Genomic DNA, 20189 nt, shown 5'->3' on the forward strand with positions numbered 1-20189 from the left:
GTATCCCGTCCGCACGGCAGAACCTGGCAAGTTACCTGTGGCATATTCAATATGCCAAAAAGAGTGACAAGTCTCATAATGAAGACATTACTGGTGCTCACTCGAGCAAATAAATGAACATCGGAGGGCAGTACACACAGTGCATATATTGGGGGAGGCGGGGAGGGGGTGATGATCTTTTCTATAGCTAGAGTAAGGTAAACAAGCAAAATGCCTAAGATTCAGGTAAACTGCAAAATACTATGCTGCAGTGATATTTTAAGCATAGGGATGTTACTAAAAGAAGCTTTTGGACTTAAAAAAAGAGAGAGTCTTGCTAGCCTAAATCTGGCCCTTCCTGATAGCCAGGAAAGAGGCTCAGTGACAACTTGGTGTACTTATTGTCTCTAAATTCTCTATTTCCCAAAGAATTCAAGCCTAAGAGGACTTGCAGCATTTTGTCTTTTATTAGGCAGCCCAAAACTAGACCAAGAAAAAAAAAATTCTCCAGACCTCCTTCCTTGAAGTTAGAAATTGCATTTTAAAAATAATTTTCTCCTGCTTTAATATTGGCTAAAAAGGTTAAATGGATTTTTCTCTCTGTGTTTGCAGTCACAGAAGCACTTATCTCTCACCCCAAGTGGATGTCCTATGTAATTGGATGTGAAGCAATTCCAAAGTTGCATCAAAAATCTTTTCAGAGCGTTACTATGACAATCAGACTTCTTTCTGAAAAACCACTTCAGTGCAAACTCTCCATCATCCCGCTGTCCATTCAGTGAAACTTAATCTTATGAAGTAAGTTTGGCTTTTTAGAAAGTTTAAGGGCAGGAGGGGAAATCATTTTGCATTCACATTACCTGATTCTCCCACAGGCTTCTCCAAGCTGCAGCAGACAGTTCCCTCATCTTTATCACCCTCTCAGAATGTTGATTGTTTAAAAAAAAAAAATCCAACCCTGCCTTACTAAGACTATGCAAATTAATGCAGGGACCTGGAAAAAAAAGCCAGCTATTATTTGGAGAAATAAGAATTTTAATATATAGTCACTAAAAGCCCTCTCTGTTTATCACCACCTTTTCTAAATGGACTCCAGCAAAGGCAAGACTTTGAGCAGAGATTTTTAAGGAACACTGGAGGATTGAATAATCCTTATCAGAATCCCTAATGTTTGGGTAAGTTTGAAAAGCCTATTTTAAATTACCATTTGATTTGGTTTTGGTCTCAAATGGATCTCTGGTGCCGACATTGGAGTTGGAATTTGTGGCCTCAATGCTGTTAGGGTTCGGAGTCGACCACCCCTCAAGGACAGAGAACAGAGCCGTTAATGCAAATCACATAGTGAAATTTATTGCACCAGCTAGCTGGGGTCCAAGTATCCGCCTGGCGCAGCGGGCTTCAACAAGGACCCTGAACACTAGGTTCAGCAAGTTCTTAGACTTTCATTTTGGCAAGTAAGCATTACTCAGCAAATTTCTATTACCTATAGAGTACATATATTTTGTTGGTGTTGTTTTGGCCCGCAATATCCAGCCCACTTCCTGACACTTACATTCCGAGACCTAATCTCATTCCAGGGATGTAATCTTTGACAAAGGCATCTGCTTTTTCTGCTTTTCTTGTTCCCGGAAGAGGCCTAAGTTACTCAGAGGTCCCAAAGCCTGTCATGGCAGTTCTCTGGCTAAGTGGGTCCTAACATTGCTTGTCACTAAGGCTCTTTTAAGCTCAAAGCTAAAGTTTTAAGTTCAGAAGCAAATTTTTCAGCCTGAGGGCCTGAAGCTAAAGATTTAGCTGATACCCAGGACAGGATTATTGTATTCTTTTCCAGCCAAACAGCTGTGGGATAAAATTTGGGCAGAGGTGAAATTTGCAGCTCCCTCTACCCCCAATCCTTCAGTCAACAATGAAAAAAAATGCAAACCTGCAAACTACGAGTCACTGCCATCCACATCTTCCAGTGCCTCACTGAGACCAGGGTAGAGGACCAGGCAACGCTGACCCCTGGAGCAGTCAGACTTCTAACATCACACCCCTTGATGAATCCTCGAGTCTGCTCAAGGCTTGTTCCTGGCTCTGCACTCAGGAATTAATTCTGGCCGTGTTCAGAAGACCACCTGGGGATTGAACCTGGTGAGCCACATGCAAGGCAAACACCCTACCCACCGTACTCTCGATCCAGCCCCGAATCCTTGAATCTTCATGTGCATTTTCTCCCATCTAAAATGTTTCCTGCTTTCGTTGATTTACGTCACTTACCTTGTACATGGTCCACCCCTATTCAATGCCCAGCACTGCATATGATGTTCTGAGCACCTCCAGGACTGACCCCTGAGCACAGAGCTACTAGCTAGCCCTGCGTACCTCCGGGTGTGACCGCCCCCGTCCAACCCCAGCCCAAGAAAACCCACCAAGACAAAACAAAACATAAAAAACAGTTGTTTGAATGCACAAATGCAGCCCAACATCCCCAAAGTCTGTGAACCCCAGCAAGGGAGAAAAATTAAAATAAAAAGAGAAATATTTAGCCTCACTGTGTATCATGCCTATGGAATGTGCTGGGCCTTGGTCAGACTTTGTATCGAGCCATAGTGCTTTGAAGGTCCTTTACCTGTGAAGACTAAGAAATTAAGCTGAGCATTCCTGTTGGAAGGTGATTTTATTTGTCTCGAGGGAACTTTTTATGCCAGACAGTCTGAGGGCTCTATGATGGAGTTTGTGGAACAGTGTGTGTCTCTGTGTGCCTGTTGGTAAACATGTATATATGGCAGAAATATCACCCACTGTAACGAGGCACCTGCTGTAAGGTATGGGGGCAAGATCTCCAAGAATTCCCCTTCCTGCAAGGTGGGAGGCCATGGCAATGGGCAGAAAGTTTGATCATTTGCTCTCCAGATCATTTGCTGTCCTCATTAACTCGAGACTAATGAGGAAATAAAGGCAATTGCCACACTCCTCATCATACGCCCCCAGTACAGTCCCTTTTCAAATACAGATGATTCCATTCCTAGCTGGTAAGTAGGGAAAACAACCTTGAGCTTTGTTTATGCCACTTTTCTGATCTCCCTTTGGCATTTTTGAGTATGTAACTGAGCCATGGCCTGGCCGTAAGGATACTTGGATTCCTACTCAGGCAAAGTCAGCCTCTTCTCTGAGCCAAGGAAGGTGAGTAGCAGCTGGGAGTGGAAAGGCTATTAAGAGGGAGGGCAAAATGAGCAATTATAAGTGCAAGAGTGGAGCTAGGTGGCTTCCAAGTCAGAATCTGACTGATCCAGTGCTTGGATTCCTTCCTTTTAGTATTAAGGTGGGTGTTCTAAGGACAAGAAGCATCAATAACAATAATGTTTGATGTGTTATAAATTGTCTTGGATTGTAGCAAAACTATTTGGGGAGGGGGTGCGTGCTGGAGATTGAACCCAGGGTCTCACACACATTAGCTATATATTCTGTCACTGAATCACATCATCAGCCATAAAAATTACCATTTTGAAAAATAATCTAAATATCTATAAATAGAGTAGCTAGATAAATAGTAGTATGTCTATAACACATGGAAGTCCACGTGATTGTTTCAAATAATGAGCTAGATTTCTTGGTACTGGTGAAAGATAACTGCTAAAAATCTATTTTAAAAACCCAAGTATTAAATCCACACTTAGTAATATTTCAATTCAATAATAATCTCTTAGTACTTATTTAACTTTTAGTTTATTATTAATGATTTTCTATTAATCATGTTGTTATAAAAATGGAATAAGATCATTCAAAGGCTTAAGCCAAGTCTAATGTCCTAAAATTTGGAAAGACAAAATTGTCCTTGGAGCCGAGCATTGACACATGAACCTGCTTGTAGCTGGGCCTGTTTTTCAAACCTTGGTGACAGCAATAAGTGCTTCAGTCTTCCCCACCCCCGTCTCTTGTCTCTTGCTTTCTCCAGCTCTAAACAGGGCTGTAACCCTGGACCCTTGTGAAATGCATAAATCCTGAGGGGAGGGGAGGGGACAAAGGCTCCTGAGGTAACATGGGCCATGCTCAGGAACCATTCCCTCCTCTTTCCTGTCAGAAATGGTTGATTCTGGCTTGCTGTCTGATTGAAGAACCAACTTGGAGCTTTGTTGTTTTAATTCATCTTGATAAGAAAAGGTTTTGGCAAGTTTGAAACTATGACAGGCCTAAATAAACAAATTTCAGGACTTAGTCCACTAGGTAAACTTTTATGGGAAGGGAGTTCCTTAAATAAAACCAAGAACTAGTTAAAATGTTCTGCTCTCAGCCTAAATAAATAAGAATGATTGAAAAGTACAATTTTCTGGTGTACTGATAGGGTACTAAATTTAAGTATATCCCCCCTCCCCTTATTTTTAATTTTTTTTTTTGCCAAACCCAGCAGTGTTTAGGGCTTACTCCTGGCTTTATGCTCAAGGATATCTCCTGGCAGTGTGGTGCTGTGGATTGAACCTGGGTCAGCTGCAAGCAAGGCAAATGCCTTACCCTCTGTTCAATCTCTTTGGGTGAAAACCTCCCTTTAGTAATCAAATCCTTTTCTGTTTTATAATGATAAACTGAACCTCATGGGAAAAGGTGGAGTAGAGAGGCCAGGTAGTGATTTTTCTGGCCAGATACATCTTTGAAGATCAGCTCAGCTCTCTCTTTCCTTTTAGTTCAGCCCATTCTACCAACCCTTCTTCAACTGTCATCCTTTGCAAATTTTTCTTCAAGACTTCCTGGCAACTCCCACACAGAATCAGTAATATGTGCAGGAATAATTAAAGGACTAGAGGAAGGAAAGGACTTAGTGAGCCATCCCACCCACCTTTTCTTGTACTCTGAGATAATTTGAACATCGAAGGGGACCTTTCATCATTTGAGTTTGGGCCCTGGCTGGGTCTAGTTACGAACTGTCCTAAAAACCCTTCTTGAGGCTCAGTTAATTTGATTGCTTCTGTTAGAAGGAATCAAAATTCTTCAACCTAGCATCTCAGACAGATGTGGGAGTCACTTCGGAAAGGGGGAGGGGCTAGTGGTTTCTCTCTTTGTAAGTGTTTATACTTTGGTGATCAAAATTTTATATTGATTTTCAGAAAGTTATGCAGGTCCCATTTAAAAAGCACCATGGGCAGATGAGTTCAAGGAGACGAGTATGTGTGTGTGGGGGAGAGGCAGAAGAAATAACAGCCGTGTTTGTAGAGTGGGTGACATTGAGGAAGTAATATACATAGGAAGGTCCACAGAACAGCCTAATCAACACTCCCATCTATTAATAAACACTCCCTCACTTTCTCTTTTCCCTCACTGCTTTCACTGGAAGTAAAATAGCTTTGAAGATAATAATCCCAGTCTCCCCTTGAACTAGAAAAAGATCTAAATATGTTTACATAATACCCCAAACAGAGATCTTTTCTACTCCACCACAAAGCAGTCCTTGATTCTTCCAGCCCTGTTTCAGATTCATCCTTGACGCATCAGAATCATCAGGGTGCTTTGGAAAGATTGATATTTAAAATCTACCATAAACTGACTCACAATTTTCTGGGCCTTACAGATCTGCATTTTTGAGAAGCTCCTCTAGGTGTCTTACTCACAGCATTTGAGAACTTTGTCTTTATGGCCTAGTCAAAGCCATACCAGTGCTAGTAATGAGTCCCCTATAATCCTTCTCGGTGCTATTTAGATTCTTTTTGAATAAGAAATGCTTCAGTAAGTGTGCTGTTTTAGAAAATGGATGGTATGCATGTCATGTGCTAATTATGACCAATGACACCATAAAATAAAAGTGCATTACTGAATGCTTTCAATGTCTTATAATGATGGGAAGGTGGCTTGTCATTGAGCCTTTTTAGCCTCAGACATCACTCCAGAGAATTTCAAACAGATATAGACAAGGACCATTCAGACCCGGATGCTTTTCTCTCAGTCTATTTACTCACGGGAATAGGATGTCCCAAAGCAACACTTCCCCTAAGTGAAGTGTTGATAAGTCCGCTTATCAGAAAGATATTACTGGGAGTGTGATTTGCAGGACGTTTACATTTTCTTGATAGGGTTAGTCATATGAAAGCTGACAAAGAAGGAAAAAGAGCAGTGTTGTGGTGCAATATCAACAGACAGCTGTCCCCTGGCTTCTCGATAACTAGGATGACTTGCATTGCTGAGCGATGTGGTCACTGCCAAAGGAATGGCCTCTCACATTTCTCCCTGATTCACATATTCAGTGGGGTTACTTGGCATCCCCTCCCTTTTCTGCTTCCCAGACACTGAGTCTGGGATGAAAATTCACCTGCCTCTGAGTTGGCCAGTGGTGGGGGCAGGGTGTTACTTGGGTTCCCAGGTTGGAAGATTATCTCACCGGTCCCTCGCTATATAAGCTGACCGGTGGGGAGGGGTGCAGAGGGCCGACTCAAGGGACTCAGTCCACAGGAAAAAAGACATACAGACAAACTTCAGGCTGACATGATGGTTCTCAAAGTAGAAGAGCTGGTATGTGAGACACATTATTTTTACATGATGAAAACTGGTTTCGTCTTAATTTTTATTTGAAAAATGGAAATACCTCTTTCTTTCAGGCATAATGCACAGGTGCTTTGAAAATCTCATATATGAAAAATGGCTGTTTTATGTGATGAAATCAATAACAATGAAAACAATGGAGCTTGTGTTAGTGAATTCTCTACATATTTTCTGTTTATTATCTTCTCTTTTGGTTTATTACTAAACTGTGAATTCACATGTAATTTAAAAAGTGCCTGAGGAAGATGTTCTATTGCAAAAATAATGTTCGGAAACTTATAACTCAAGGCTAAGGATCATTAAAAGTACTAAAATGGAGTGGCTATTTGTTTGTTTTGGGGAGGATATATCAAGTTGTGCTCAGAGCTGACTCCAGGCTCTGTGTTCAGGGATTGCTTCTGGTGAGGGGACCATATGTAGTAGACAATATGTAGCCAGGGACTATACCTGGGTTGGTTGCATGCTGGACAAGGGCTATACCCACTGAACTATCTCTCCAGTTCAAGATTTGTAAATAATATGTGGAATATTATTTCCCTAGTAGAAATGTGATTAAGTAAATTAAAAGTAGATTTAAAATATGAATCTTGCCTAAGTCTTGATTTGAACAGGAGGGTAGGTGTCCAGAGGTAATCCTTGGTAATGGTAGCAATGTGTTCAGCCTGAGACTGTGCTTCCTGGAGCTTTGTGACTAGAGAGGGAGAACCAGGTACCACCTGCAGCATAACCTACAGAGAATGACCCACAACAGGTCCTATTCCTTCTGACCTCACCATCTTTCCTCATAGGTTGCAGGGAAGAAGAATGGCAGTGGAGACTTGGGGGAATTTCTTCCTGGGGATTTCAGAGATGGAGAGTATGAAGCTGCAGTAACTTTAGAAAAGCAAGAGGATCTGAAAACACTTCCAGTCCACTCTATGAGCCTAGGGGAGAAACAGTGGAAAACTGAGAAACAACGAGAGGCAGAGGTAAGAAGGCACTGTGGGAGGTTGGACTTGGGCAGAGGACAGAGGTGCCAGGTGAGAAGGAGAAAAGAGGAACCAAATAAATACCAGAACTGAAAAGCTGTCTCTTGATCAAGTTTTAAGCCATAGAGAGGTCCCTTCGATGGGACAGTTTGTGGGCATTAGATCTGTGAAAAGACAGTGCCTTTGGGATCATGAAACAGTGATCAGATATCCTATGACTTAGAAATGAACAGCACTAGTTAGCTATAGTCTCGAGATTGTTCTACATATCCTGCTTGGTGGGTCACCTGACAGTGATATCTCAGAGCTTAACTTTTTTTATTGAATTATTGCGCATGATGAAAAAATAATTCTATAGATACTTGGACTTTACTTATGGCAGTAATTACAAATTCATTGGAATCTAGATTCTATCACTAATTTGTCAAAAGCCAAAGGCAAGTGAAGTGAAAATGAAGGTAATGAGCTGAAAAATTACACCCCCCACAAAATGCTTGAGTACAAAATCGCTATATTAAAGTCAAAGATTTTTTTTTACATTTTCCTCAAATGGTTCACATACGAATTTCAAAACTTGCAGATTTCAGCAAGACATGACCAGAATGTTTGTCAGTAGAACTCATCATATTTTGAAATATGATTTCCTTTTTAGCTCAAGAAGAAAAAACTAGAACAGCGATCAAAGCTTGAAAATTTAGAAGACCTTGAAGTAATCATTCAATTGAAGAAAAGGAAAAAATATAAGAAAACAAAAGTTCCAATTGTAAAGGAACCTGAACCAGAAGTCATTGTAAGGGCTCTTTGTTTTTGCAGTATTACCCACCCAGTGTTATGCTTCAGAGGAATAAATATTTGTGGAATAATGACTCAGTGTTGGGAATCTCATGTTAACTCTCACACTATTTGTTGGCTTTAGACAGAACCGGTGGATGTGCCTAGGTTTCTGAAGGCTGCCCTGGAGAATAACCTGCCAGTAGTAGAAAAATTCCTGTCAGACAAGAACAATCCAGATGTCTGTGATGAGGTAAAGCTCATACAAAGCACTGCAAAACCCAACTCATTAATTTTGTGTTTCTTATGCTTTACTGTAGCCATGCTAATATGGTGCCAAAAATCAATCCACCTGAAACAGTTCTCCCAGCTGTTGCCACATATGCCAGCAGCATAATAGCAGAGTGCAGTGGTCCAAAAAAAAATGCTGTATTCATACTGTGGATTGCATCACTCTTGCATTCATAAACTTCTGTCTGATTTTTCAGTTTGTCTTTAACCATTTATATCCTTGTCATAGACTTTTAAGATGGCTGGACCAACAAGTTCCCCTTGTTTGATCAATGGCATCATTTTTTATTGGACCCAAACACATTAAGTCTAGACAGGGAATCTAGAGACAAGAGTTTAGTTTTGTCATGACTTGACTGTTTTCTTTTCAGTATTAATTTTTGAATTTTGGACCTCAGTGTCTTTCTTTGTATATAGAAGGCATTGATTTTTAATTATGCCTAAAGTTCTAACTTGCATGGTCTTTAATGCTTTCATAGAAAGCCAATTTACCAGGGGTGAAAATGGAGAATCACTTCTGAAGCAAAATAAAAAAATGCATCTCCCTTGATTTTAAAAATGAATAGAATACTTTTTGATACTCAACTTAGCAATAATCACAGAGGGGAGAAGCTGTTCAATTTGTATGGTGAATGCCACACAATGAATGTGCAAAATTCAAGAAAGGGAAATGACAGAGTTTAGTTAGTTTCACAGGTCTGAAGTCATCCAACTTTACATAGACCTTTAAGCACTTAGAGATGTGTATAACAGAAATCTCAAATCTTAGGAGCAGGGTACCTGTTCCAGTTCTGCAATTTTCGAAAATTTGATAGTTCTAACTTATAAGCAGCACTACTAGTTAGAATCATCAAGGTCCCCAGAATATACCTCTTGGAAAGGATTTGTCCACATTTTTATGTGCATTGCTCTAATCTTTTAAAAACATCTTTATTCTGGCAGTATAAACGGACAGCTCTTCATAGAGCATGCTTGGAAGGCCATTTGACAATTGTGGAGAAGTTAATGGAAGCTGGAGCCCAGATTGAATTCCGTGATATGGTAAATATGTTTCTTTGCTTGGAAATGGGCCAAGATAAACAGGCTATATGAAACTTGAGAAAAATTCCTACAATGAAAAACTGGGATGACTGGGTTGAAAATTGATCTGAGTGAACTAGGCAAAAAGCTCATTACTCTATAAAAAGAAAAGTTGGAAGATGGCACTGGGTCGTGTGAAAGTATTTTCCATACATGTGGAAATGGAGAGGAGTGTTCCAGGAGAATGAAGGAAGTGAAAATTGTTAAAAGGAATTCATGCCTTATTGAAGAGTTGGGTCATTATCAAAAAAGTAGCATTACTACTGATAAGTAACACAGTTGACACTTGCCTTTCAACATCCCTGCCCTTCTGTTCTATATAACAGTCAGCGTGTGGTCCCTTGGCAGCCAGCAGTGTATTGGAATTCTCTAGCTACACACTTTAGATGATAGATGTCGATTGCCATCGGGGAGATTTGGGGCTTGACTGCATACTAAACGAATTGCATCTATGGAAAGTACTTGCTCTTCAGACCTTAATAATTCAGCCACTGTAATTTCTACAAAGGCCGGTATGCAGCATATTTTATAAACTGAAAGTTGAGCTCAGAAAATGCTTTATTTATTCAAATGTAATTCAATTCAACTTTACAGAAAAGTGGAAAAAGAGTTATCAAAAAGTCCAAAGGCGTTGGCCAAAATTGAATTCAAAGGATAAAAACTTCATGAAGGACTTAAGAAAGTTTGCATGGAAAGATATTTAAACTCATGTGTGGGATTTGGAGGGCCAGGGATGTATTGAATAGAATAATGAAGAGAGACTCTCCTGGGTGGAGATACAACATGTAGTGAGCACAAGTGATGGAGGGACGGAGGCATGCAGGCAAAAATGACAATGGAGAAACAGCAGGAGATGGGAGAGGAGAGTAGGGGCCCAGAAAAAGGTGTTAGATGCAGGTGAAACTCTTCTGGAAGGATCTACATTTTTATTTGTTTCATTGAGCCACACCAGGCAGTGCTCAGGGCTCACTGCTGAGGTTAAGGATCACTCCTGGGGAGCTCAGGAGACAAGTCTGCCAAATTCAAGGCAAACACCCTAACCATTGTATTATCTCTCCGGCCTCACAGGAAGGGACTACTTTCACCCTGCCAGATTTTAAAATCTATTTTTTCTAGACCTTTATCAAATATTTTGCAAAATCCAGGCAGAGGCTCAGTGGTAGCAGATATATCTTGCTTATGTGAGGTTTGAATCCATCACCAAGCACAAGAAGTAAAAATTCCAGGCAGATATAGAGTTGAATATTTATTCTGTCACTTACTGTGTTTGCTTGGATAAGAAATTAGAATACTTTGGAACCTTGTTTTTCTCATCTGCAAAATGAACACAATCTAACACCTGCCTCCGATATTTCCAGGCAGCTCATTTCTTCTACAGCATGAAACACCTTGTGGGCATAAAGAGATTCTTTTTAAAATTGTGATTGCTATTCTATGAAAAAAAATATTTGAGTATCAAGAACTTTCTAACTTTTTAACACAGGCACATATATGCACAAATATACATACATGTAAGTGCAGATATACACTCACATTTACACACATAAGGTTTAGCTAAACCATTGGGCCAGAATCTTCAACAACAGTTAGGATTGGCAATACTGATAAGGCCAAGCCCGTGTCATCACGGCTGCCTAGCAAAGTCAGGCCTTAGAATCCAAATATTCATGGATGTGAATTAAGTGCTCCTTTATGTTAGGTCATGACCTCTTTTCTTTCTGGTGTAGCTTGAATCCACGGCCCTCCACTGGGCAAGTCGCGGAGGAAACCTGGAGGTTTTAAAATTATTGCTGAACAAAGGAGCAAAAATCAGTGCCCGGGATAAGGTGATTTTTCTCTTCTCTTCCCCTCCACTTTCCTCCTCCTTGTTCTGGACCTCCTGCCCTCTCCTTTTTTAACCCTCCACCCCCCAAGTGTTCTCTTTCTGCTCTGTTCCTCCTTCTCTTTCTGGGCGGATAAGCAGCCTTAGACTCTGGGGCATCCTCTGGCCAGAGATTCATTATCACTGTTCAATTTCAGTTGCTCAGCACAGCACTGCATGTGGCGGTGAGGACTGGCCACTATGAATGCGCAGAGCATCTCATCGCCTGCGAGGCAGACCTCAACCCCAAAGATCGAGTGAGTACTGTGGCTTAGTCCCTCTCTTACTTGGAAATCATGTGGGTGCTCTTGCAAGACCCCTTGGCCACTGGCCCACCTTTACCTATTTATTCCGCCCCTCTAGGAAGGAGATACCCCCCTGCATGATGCAGTGAGACTGAATCGTTACAAAATGATCAGACTCCTGATCATGTATGGCGCAGACCTCAAGGCCAAGAATTGTGTAAGTACATGCTCCATACAAGGGGTCTCCCAGTGGGCTTTTTAATTCACAAAAGCATGGCTTGCACACTTGAAAATATTTCTATCAGTATAACTTTTTGCTGTTTTAATGTGTCTGCATTTCCATTTGAGTCTCTGTAAGGACTAGGCAAGGACTCTGGAAGCCAGGTCAAGGATGACTGGTCACTAGGAGGGTTGTTAGTACTTAATAGAACACAGTCATTCTTTTAAAAATTTGACCTGGAAACTAAAGAATAGACACATTACTCACCTAGACAAACATAAGCATAATCTGTCTCAGCTGTGCCTGGTCTAAATGTCAACAGTGATTGATGAAGCCCTGGATGAATGAACTCAAATTAATTAATCTCCTACTTGAGTAATTCCGAATATACCTCCCCTCCTTCCATAGCGCCATTTTTGTCCAGAGGTGGCCATGCTTTTGTCTATATTTTAAAGATAATTTCCATCCATCTCTACTTTGGTTTATCTGCATATCTCTCAAAATAATTTTCTATATTTAGGCTCTGAAAATTCTTGTATAAGTCTCTTCTACAAGTATATTTTAATTTAGCTTCATCTGTAAGCAGGGAACGTAACCAACTTTTCCTCATGGCCCCAATTCCCCAGCAAATATCTAATATGAGCTTTAAAAAATAACACCCAGAGGAATGAGTGTACATTACAGAAGAATAATTTGAAAGAAGTTTTTTGAGAATTACTTTACAAAAAAGAAATAGAGAACCCTAGTCATCTTATAGTATGAATGATTTCTTATCTTATTGTGTTACTATCAGAATGAGAAAAAGTATTTTATTATTAAAAACATTTAGCAGCAGTCAAGGAGTTAACAATTGGAGTTCCCCCATCCTTCTATCCTTGATATGAGGGTTGGTCTCATCTCATCATTGAAACAGATCATCAGAAAAGGAGTAGGGTCAATAAAATTTCTCCAACTACAAAAAATATGATGTCTTTTCTCAGGCAGTAAGACATTACCAACAGAGATAAATAGCTTGCAGATTTGGAGAGATTGTGGAAGTAGTCAGAAAGTCAGAAGATAAATTTCAATAGAGAGGAGTGCAAAAACAGTTTAAGATTACAAATAGGCTCTATAAGTTATCAGTTTCATTCAATCTTAGAGTTCTATTAGGAACTACTAATGTAATTGATTCAGTGGACAAATGTCACCCAATAGATGCTACTTTTCATAGTTGTTTCAGAGTATTGTAAGCAATACGTGATTCTATCATTGTTCCAAAGTCTGATTTCAGATCTGCCAATGATTGTTTCTTAAGGAATAGTTTACAGAGGTAGGGAAGTTCCAAAATAAACTTTACGGAACAAACACACATAGAGGTTGTGAGTTCTATGTGGTTCACTTTTATTTTAATTATTATTATTATTATTGCTTTTTGGGTCACACCCAGCGATGCTCAGGGGTTACTCCTGGCTCTGCACTCAGGAATTACTCCTGGCAGTGCTTGGGGGACCATATGGATGCCGGGGATCGAAAACAGGTCAGCCGCGTGCAAGGCAAAAGCCCTACCCACGGTACTATCGCTCCGGTCCTGTGGTTCACTTTTAAAAATGGCGGCCCTCCCCCGAAACAATCTACTATTACAATAGTTTCATGTTGCCAACTTGTCTTATTACTTTTCATTCACATCACAAACTCTGCTGGGAAATTTCTTGATTCCCAGTTGTAGCCTATTAGCCTAAGTTCTGTTAGGTACAAAACAAAACAGATCTTCAAACTGACAGACACTGAAAGCTAGTTATTTATAAGCTTTAAATTAAAGAGACTTTTGATGAATAGAAAGTTAAAAAATTTAGGACTTCTCATATCTAAAGACAAGAATGGAGAGGTGACATGGTTTTCATTTTTGGAAATATCTTAACATATGCACAAGAGAAATTAAAATGTAGACTAAAAATTTATTCACACGTCACTGATGTCACTGCCAACAAAAATAGATTTCCTAGGAGAACCCAATGTCAATTCTGAGAATTTGTGAAAAATCTACCTCCCCCAACACAATGGTACCTGGTTCTCATGCCAGGAGTTTGAAGTTGTTCATTTACCACCAGCCTCATTTACCATCATTTACCATCAATCAAGAACTCATTTTCCAAATTGGTCACAACTGAATTTGATTAAGATTTCCTTCTAGCACCAATTCTGCAGAACACAGGTGCTGAATATCTATCTATCTTACCATCTATGTATTAAAAAAAATCTGTGTGTTCTTGCCATTCTGTATGTAGGGAGTCTCAATTTTATTATTTCTATCATTTTTTTTAACCAATACCTGAAATAAGTCCACAAGGTGTGAAATGCTGATCTGAAATGTCAAATTCATGAGAAACAGTAAAGTGCTGATTTGACTATAATGTACGAATAACTCCTAGCAGAAATTGTAAAACATGTCAGTAACATAGACCACATTAAACACACATGGAGGGGATATGAATTTATAGTTGTCTCCCATCTGAAAGTTCCATTTCTTCATCTGTTTCAATTAGGCTGGGAAGACTCCCATGGATTTGGTCCTACACTGGCAGAATGGCACCAAAGCAATATTTGACAGCCTCCGAGAGGACTCCTACAAAACCTCCCGCATAGCCTCATTCTGAGGACACCACGACTCTTTGCTAGTGATCACCACTGGCATTTTGAAGGCATGACCCCGAGAAGAATAGCCGCTCCAAAAATCCAGCCTCTGTTTATTATCCTATCATAAAGCTATACTTAATGAAGTTTGAAGAAAGCACAGCAGTATAGGTATTAATATTTCCTGCAATGAAACTCACCCTATTTATTTGTATGTATTACTATTTTACTCTGGTAATGCCTGATATTCAGATCCTTCACGGTCACTCATCTGGTAAGAAAGCTGAGTTTGTATGCAACACTTCAGAGGCTTCCCGTAGACTGTCTTTAAACCACATTAATGAGTAATACAGTGACACTGGGCTCACATTAGATGATTTCAAAGTGTTTTTGAAAAGATGGCATTCCTTTTTTCTCTTGGATTTAATGCTGAAGTTTGAGGCATGTTGTGGCAGGAAAGGAAGTGGAATGTGACACTGTGAGGCGGACAGGAAAGCCAGCTGTGTAATATCTGGGTCAGGTATTTCTTTTTTAATTTGGGGGATTTGGGGCCACGTCTGGCTATGCTCAGGAGTGACCCCTGGTGGTGCTTGGAGGAACCATATGTGGTACCAGAGATTTGAATCAGGACCAGGGCATGTAAGACCAAGAACCTTAACCCCTCCTCTATCTTTTTTGTCCTGTATCTGGTTCTTCTTGCTAAGTCTAGGCCTGCACGAGGGCCAAGAGAACATCCAGTGTGTGAGTGATGGAAGGAACAGATCCATGCAATGGGATTTGCTTGAAACAGATGAAAGTAACTGCAGATTGTAAATGTGTAAATGTATATTATGTTGTATATTTTATATTCATAATAAAAGCAAACCACTTCTAACTCTTTTTCTAAGTACTTCTGTACAAGTAGGTGGGTTCATGGATATAGGTCCTTTAATGGGGTTTTTATCTTCGCTTAGCAAGTTTACTTTACGAATGCTCTGTAGGAGGTCATGTCTAAGTATTCTTTTACTTGTCAACATCACTTGAAGATCTTGTTAAAATGCAGATTCTGATTCTGCTAGTCTTGAATGGGGCCTGAAACTTCTGTTTTTCAGACAAGCTCCCAGTTGATGCAGAGGCGGCAGTATGCCTCAACCACTCCCCAAACAGCAAAGCTGTGAAAACCGTATAAGTACAGAGGCATTCTGGCCCAAATGATGTGAAGAAAGAGACCCCTGGTGGGTAGTATGGTTACTGCGGATTAAACTGGTGCTTCTTCCCCTGAGTCTGAAGCTGGGAGGGTCAGAGGCCACCCCCACACAAAAAATACCCAGTCCATTTTTGGGGGTGGGGAGGGGTGTGGGGGGTGAGGGGTGTCAGCTATCAAGAGAAAACTAGATTTTTTCGTGTCCTGATTTCCCTGGAATAGATGACTATTAAAGAAATAAACATACACACATATACACACTAATACACTAATTTCTATGTTAAGCACAATGAAAGAAAAATAAAGCGCTCTGAGAATCTAAAACTCCAGGAGGCATATTGTGTGGCAGAGAGAGGCTTTTTACAAAAAATTTTCAGGTAATGTAAAATGACAGACCAAGTACTTCCAATGGACAACAGGAATTTAATTCTCTGTTATCTCCCTTCCCCACAGTTCCCTCTTGCCACCCCTCTATTGTCTTTATTTTTAGTTTTGGGGCAGCATCTGGCAGCGCTCAGGGGACCAGATGTGGTGCGAGGGATTACACTTGGGTCAGCCGCATACAAGGCAAACACCCTACCTGCTATACTATTGCTCTGGCTTCTCTCCATTTTAAAGATCTGGCTCTAACTCATCAGCTCTTTAAACTTAATAGTTCAGCAATCAAATGACTTTCAAGTGAAACACTTATAACAGACATTTCTTTTTTACAGAACTGATGTCTCCCATGGCAAAACTTGGATGTGTTATAATATGATAAAATTCTATATCCACAAAACCCCCTCCCATAAAAGAGGAGAGGAGTTAGGGGGAGAAGAATCAGGAATATAAACACATTTGTGTCGCCACATATCAACACCTGCCCTAGTAAAGAGGTAGAGACCAGGAGAGACATGAAATAAGTTTCATTAGAACAAGACTGACTCTTAGCTCTACCAATGGAAAAGAAACACTCCAGGCAAAAATCCCAAGATTCTGTGAATGGTGTTTGTTCACCTTTTTAAGTTCTGTCTTCTGAGCTATCTCAGTTCTTCACCCAAAATTCATCTCTTATGCTCTTTCTCAGAGAGGTTTTTTTTTTTTTTTTTGTAACTATAGTGATGCCTGGAAGTAGTTCTAGACGTTTCTTTTCCCCTCACCCTTTCAACCACCATATCGTCTCCTTGTCCTTCTCTCTCTTCCTCCCTTATCTTTTTGCTGCAGTAGTTGGGGGTCACCAGGGCTGCCTTCTGTAATGCAGAAGTACTCAGGGGGCATGCAGTGCCAAGATCAAACTCAGGGCCCTGCAGAGCACACGCTAGGCATAAGCTCTGCAGGTTTAGCTATCTCTCAGGTCCCACCAATCTCCTTTTCCAAGGACACTCCCTAGTAGCTCTGTAATCTGTTATTCTTTCCATCCCAGGGACCCCTTTCCTAGCCCAGATCACCATGGCAGGTCCCTCGATCACTCACATGGCCCAGCCTGGGCACTGCTTCCACACCACAAAAACAATGAGGAAAAACAGGGGGGATTCTTTTATTTAATATAATTACCCTACTAAAAAAATTATTTCCAAAGGTGACTGCTTCCAATGCTTTGGAATTTTTACCATAGCAATTAGGAAAATCAATTTAGGTTCCCGGGGGGGGGGGGGGGGCTGAACAGAGGGAATCCTACTGAAGGACATTATGGAGGAGAGCGCAAGCCAAGAAGAAGCCAACTGTAATTTCCCCTGAACTTTCCTTTTGTTTCCACAGATTTTACAATTCCTTTTACAAACTTTGACTAGACAAATATATAATGAGAGGTGTAAATAAAAAAAAGAGATGGACTAAAATCTAAAGACCAAGAAAATCAATTATATTCTTAATATATTATTCTTAATATATATTATATATTCTTAATATATTATCTTTGAGTAGTTTTCAAGTAACTAAAGCTATGTCTATCAATCAAGAATGGCAGAAATGCACACATCTTTAAATAAGAAACTTCTTAAAATTTTTATAATTTTAACATATAAACTATTTAATACAATTAGTGGGCTGGAGCGATAGCACAGCAGTTGGGCATTCGCCTTTCATGCAGCCCAGCCATGTTCGATTCCTCTGCCCCTCTCGGAGAGCCTGGCAAGCTACCGAGAGTATCGAGCCCGAGCAGCAGAGCCTGGCAAGCTACCCGTGCATACCGGATATGCCAAAAACAGTAAAAATAAGTCTCTCAATGAGAGGCGTTACTGGTGCCCGCTCAAACAAATCAATGAGCAACGGGAAATACAATTAGTAAATATTTGTACAGTGTCTGCTATGCTACGTATCAGGAGTTGTTCCAATCATGTAGCTGTCAAGTCTCAGTTCTGGCCCTCTAGCTGGGTATTATTATGTTAAATGTTCTTCTGAGGAGTTTGCAGGAGGAGGCACAGAGTGCATATAAGCAGGAAGATGGAGCTGATTTTACGCTTGGCAGCTACTGTTCCTGGTGGTGGTGGTTTGCGCTGGAAAACCTGGCAGAGCCCTTTAATCATATAGCTCATGATTTATTATTTTTATTGATTCCTTTCTCCTACTTAATTTTTTTATGGAAGTACCTTGTCATTTTAACATTAAAGGAACATTTTAGTCTCCTGAAATACTGAAATAGATTCAGTTACAACTGCTGTTTTATTATTTATGCCACAAAAAAAGAAACTTGACTCTGTTTTTCTTTTAAAAGTATATTGACATCCAACTAGTACAGTATTGTTTTTTAAACGCTTCACTGAGTCCAGTGAAGCGTTTTTGTTATTTGTTATTTTAATGGCTCTTAATATAAAATTTGTTATTTTAATGGTTCTTAATATAAAATTTGTTATTTTAATGGTTCTTAATATAAAATTTTTTTATAGACTACTGTTTTTAAGTTCCAAGCAAAAACAGTAAATCTGACAAAGTGTAATGTCTATGGATAATGGAGTAAAAAAGGAAGAATGGAGTGAGGATGAAGGCTGGGCAGGAAGGTCTTGTCAGCCCTCACACTTGGCTTTTTTGCAGACAGGAAGAGAATCCTCATCTCCATCTGATGACCGAGGCTTCTTCACTGTGGAAATGATTCCAAAAGCAGTTTTTCTAGTTTCTGTAAAAGAGGAGAACCACAGTGCTTGAAATTACACGATTATTTAAAAAGAGGTGGTTTAACAAGTATCCCCATGTTCCTTTGACATAGTGTTTTCTTTTCTTTTTGGGTCACACCCGGCGATGCACAGGGGCTACGCCTGGCTTTGCACTCAGGAATTACTCCTGGTGGTGCTCAGGGTACCATATGAGATGCTGGGATTTGAACCCGGGTCGGCCGCATGCAAGGCAAACGCCCTACCCGCTATGCTATCACTCCAGCCCCTGACATAGTGTTAATAAAGGATAAAAACATAATGGCCCTGTGAATGCTGGTGCCATTTACTGGCATTACCTTTTTATTCCCAACATACAGTGATACCAATATTTTAGCAACATTTAATTCAACCTTAAGGACTACCTCAAAGGCAAACTGTTGGGCAGGTTACCTCCACTAGCTACCCCTGGCAACTTAACTGAAGTCACAGACCTTGGTGAAGCAGATGCTTTATGTATCGTTGAACCAAGACAGCAAGTCAATTATATTGTTCCCATGGTGATGTATGTACTCATTCATTTTCTAGCAGATACCCTTTCCACCACCCTTACTAGAGAATATCACTGTACTAGAGAATCCATCATATTGTACTGGCAATACCTAGTAATGATGCATGGTTGTGTAATGGGTATAAATATTTGTTGAATAAATGAAGAAAATCAAACAATTTAGCAATAGGTCAGGCACTGTGTTATCTACAGAGGAGATGCCTGATAGTGAATTTTCCTACTACACACTGAGATAAGGGCTCTGAGGTAAAAATAAATAGCAATAAAAGCACCCCCAAGAATAAGCTCTGCCTACAGGAGGAAAAAAAAGGAAAGGAGAGACATGGTTCTCTGTAAAGGTATGGAAAGAGGGGTAAGAATTTATTTTGTTTAGAGTTAATTTTCTAGTTAAAAAAAATTAGGAGGAAACTGGATCTTAAAAACTAGAGAGAGGGCTGGAGCAACACCACAGCGGGTGGGCTTTTGCCTTGCACGTGGCTGACCTGGGTTCAATTCCCAGTATCGATTCCATATGCTCCTCCAGCACTGTCAGGAGTAATTCCTGAGTGCAGAGCCAGGAGTAATCTCTGTGCATCATTGGGTGTGACCCCAAGGAGGAAAAAAAAAAAAACTAGAGAGGGAGGAGAGAAAAAAATTAGCTACAACGGAGGTAAAAACCAAAAGAACCCGGGGCTGGAGTGATAGCACAGTGGGGCTGGAGCGATAGCACAGTGGCATGCAGCTGACCCAGGTTTGATTCCCAGCATCCCATATGGTCCCCCAAGCACCGCCATGAGTAATTTCTGAGTGCAGGAGCCAGGAGTAAGCCCTGTGCATCTCTGGGTGTCACCCAAAAAATTAA

At 40.4% G+C, this 20189-nt stretch overlaps 2 protein-coding genes across 3 annotated transcripts in view; one reads left to right on the top strand and one right to left on the bottom strand.

Annotated features, from left to right (window-relative positions):
* The first annotated feature begins 629 nt into the window (after positions 1-629).
* ANKRD1 (ankyrin repeat domain 1) lies at positions 630-15403 on the top strand. 2 transcript variants are annotated; one of them, XM_055119296.1, is made up of 9 exons: positions 630-777; positions 7272-7451; positions 8104-8241; positions 8368-8475; positions 9456-9554; positions 11321-11419; positions 11613-11711; positions 11818-11916; positions 14442-15403. In XM_055119296.1, the coding sequence occupies exons 2-9, from the start codon at positions 7401-7403 to the stop codon at positions 14550-14552; spliced, it is 804 nt and encodes a 267-aa protein (XP_054975271.1). In that variant the 5' UTR covers positions 630-777; positions 7272-7400; the 3' UTR covers positions 14553-15403. The 2 variants fall into 2 exon arrangements, with proteins under 2 accessions (XP_054975271.1, XP_004607427.2); XM_004607370.2 differs by lacking the exon at positions 630-777 and adding an exon at positions 6374-6453.
* Positions 15404-15966: 563 nt separating this feature from the next.
* RPP30 (ribonuclease P/MRP subunit p30) overlaps positions 15967-20189 on the bottom strand; it is a 31838-nt gene continuing 27615 nt past the window's right edge. Inside the window, exon 11 of the mRNA XM_004607371.2 lies at positions 15967-18803. Coding sequence (XP_004607428.1) covers positions 18694-18803 — 110 coding nt within the window. The 3' untranslated portion in view covers positions 15967-18693. The remainder of the gene's footprint in view (positions 18804-20189) is intronic.

The sequence above is a fragment of the Sorex araneus genome, chromosome 11 (genome assembly GCF_027595985.1).
Source record: "Sorex araneus isolate mSorAra2 chromosome 11, mSorAra2.pri, whole genome shotgun sequence".
Taxonomy (NCBI): domain Eukaryota; kingdom Metazoa; phylum Chordata; class Mammalia; order Eulipotyphla; family Soricidae; genus Sorex; species Sorex araneus.

Excerpts from the sequence above, each read along its gene's own strand:
- ANKRD1 (XM_004607370.2), top strand. The coding sequence starts at position 6,427 with ATGATGGTTCTCAAAGTAGAAGAGCTG. Across the intron at positions 7,452-8,103 it reads AGAAACAACGAGAGGCAGAG|CTCAAGAAGAAAAAACTAGA; the intron begins GTAAGAAGGCAC and ends TTTCCTTTTTAG. Across the intron at positions 11,917-14,441 it reads ACCTCAAGGCCAAGAATTGT|GCTGGGAAGACTCCCATGGA; the intron begins GTAAGTACATGC and ends TGTTTCAATTAG.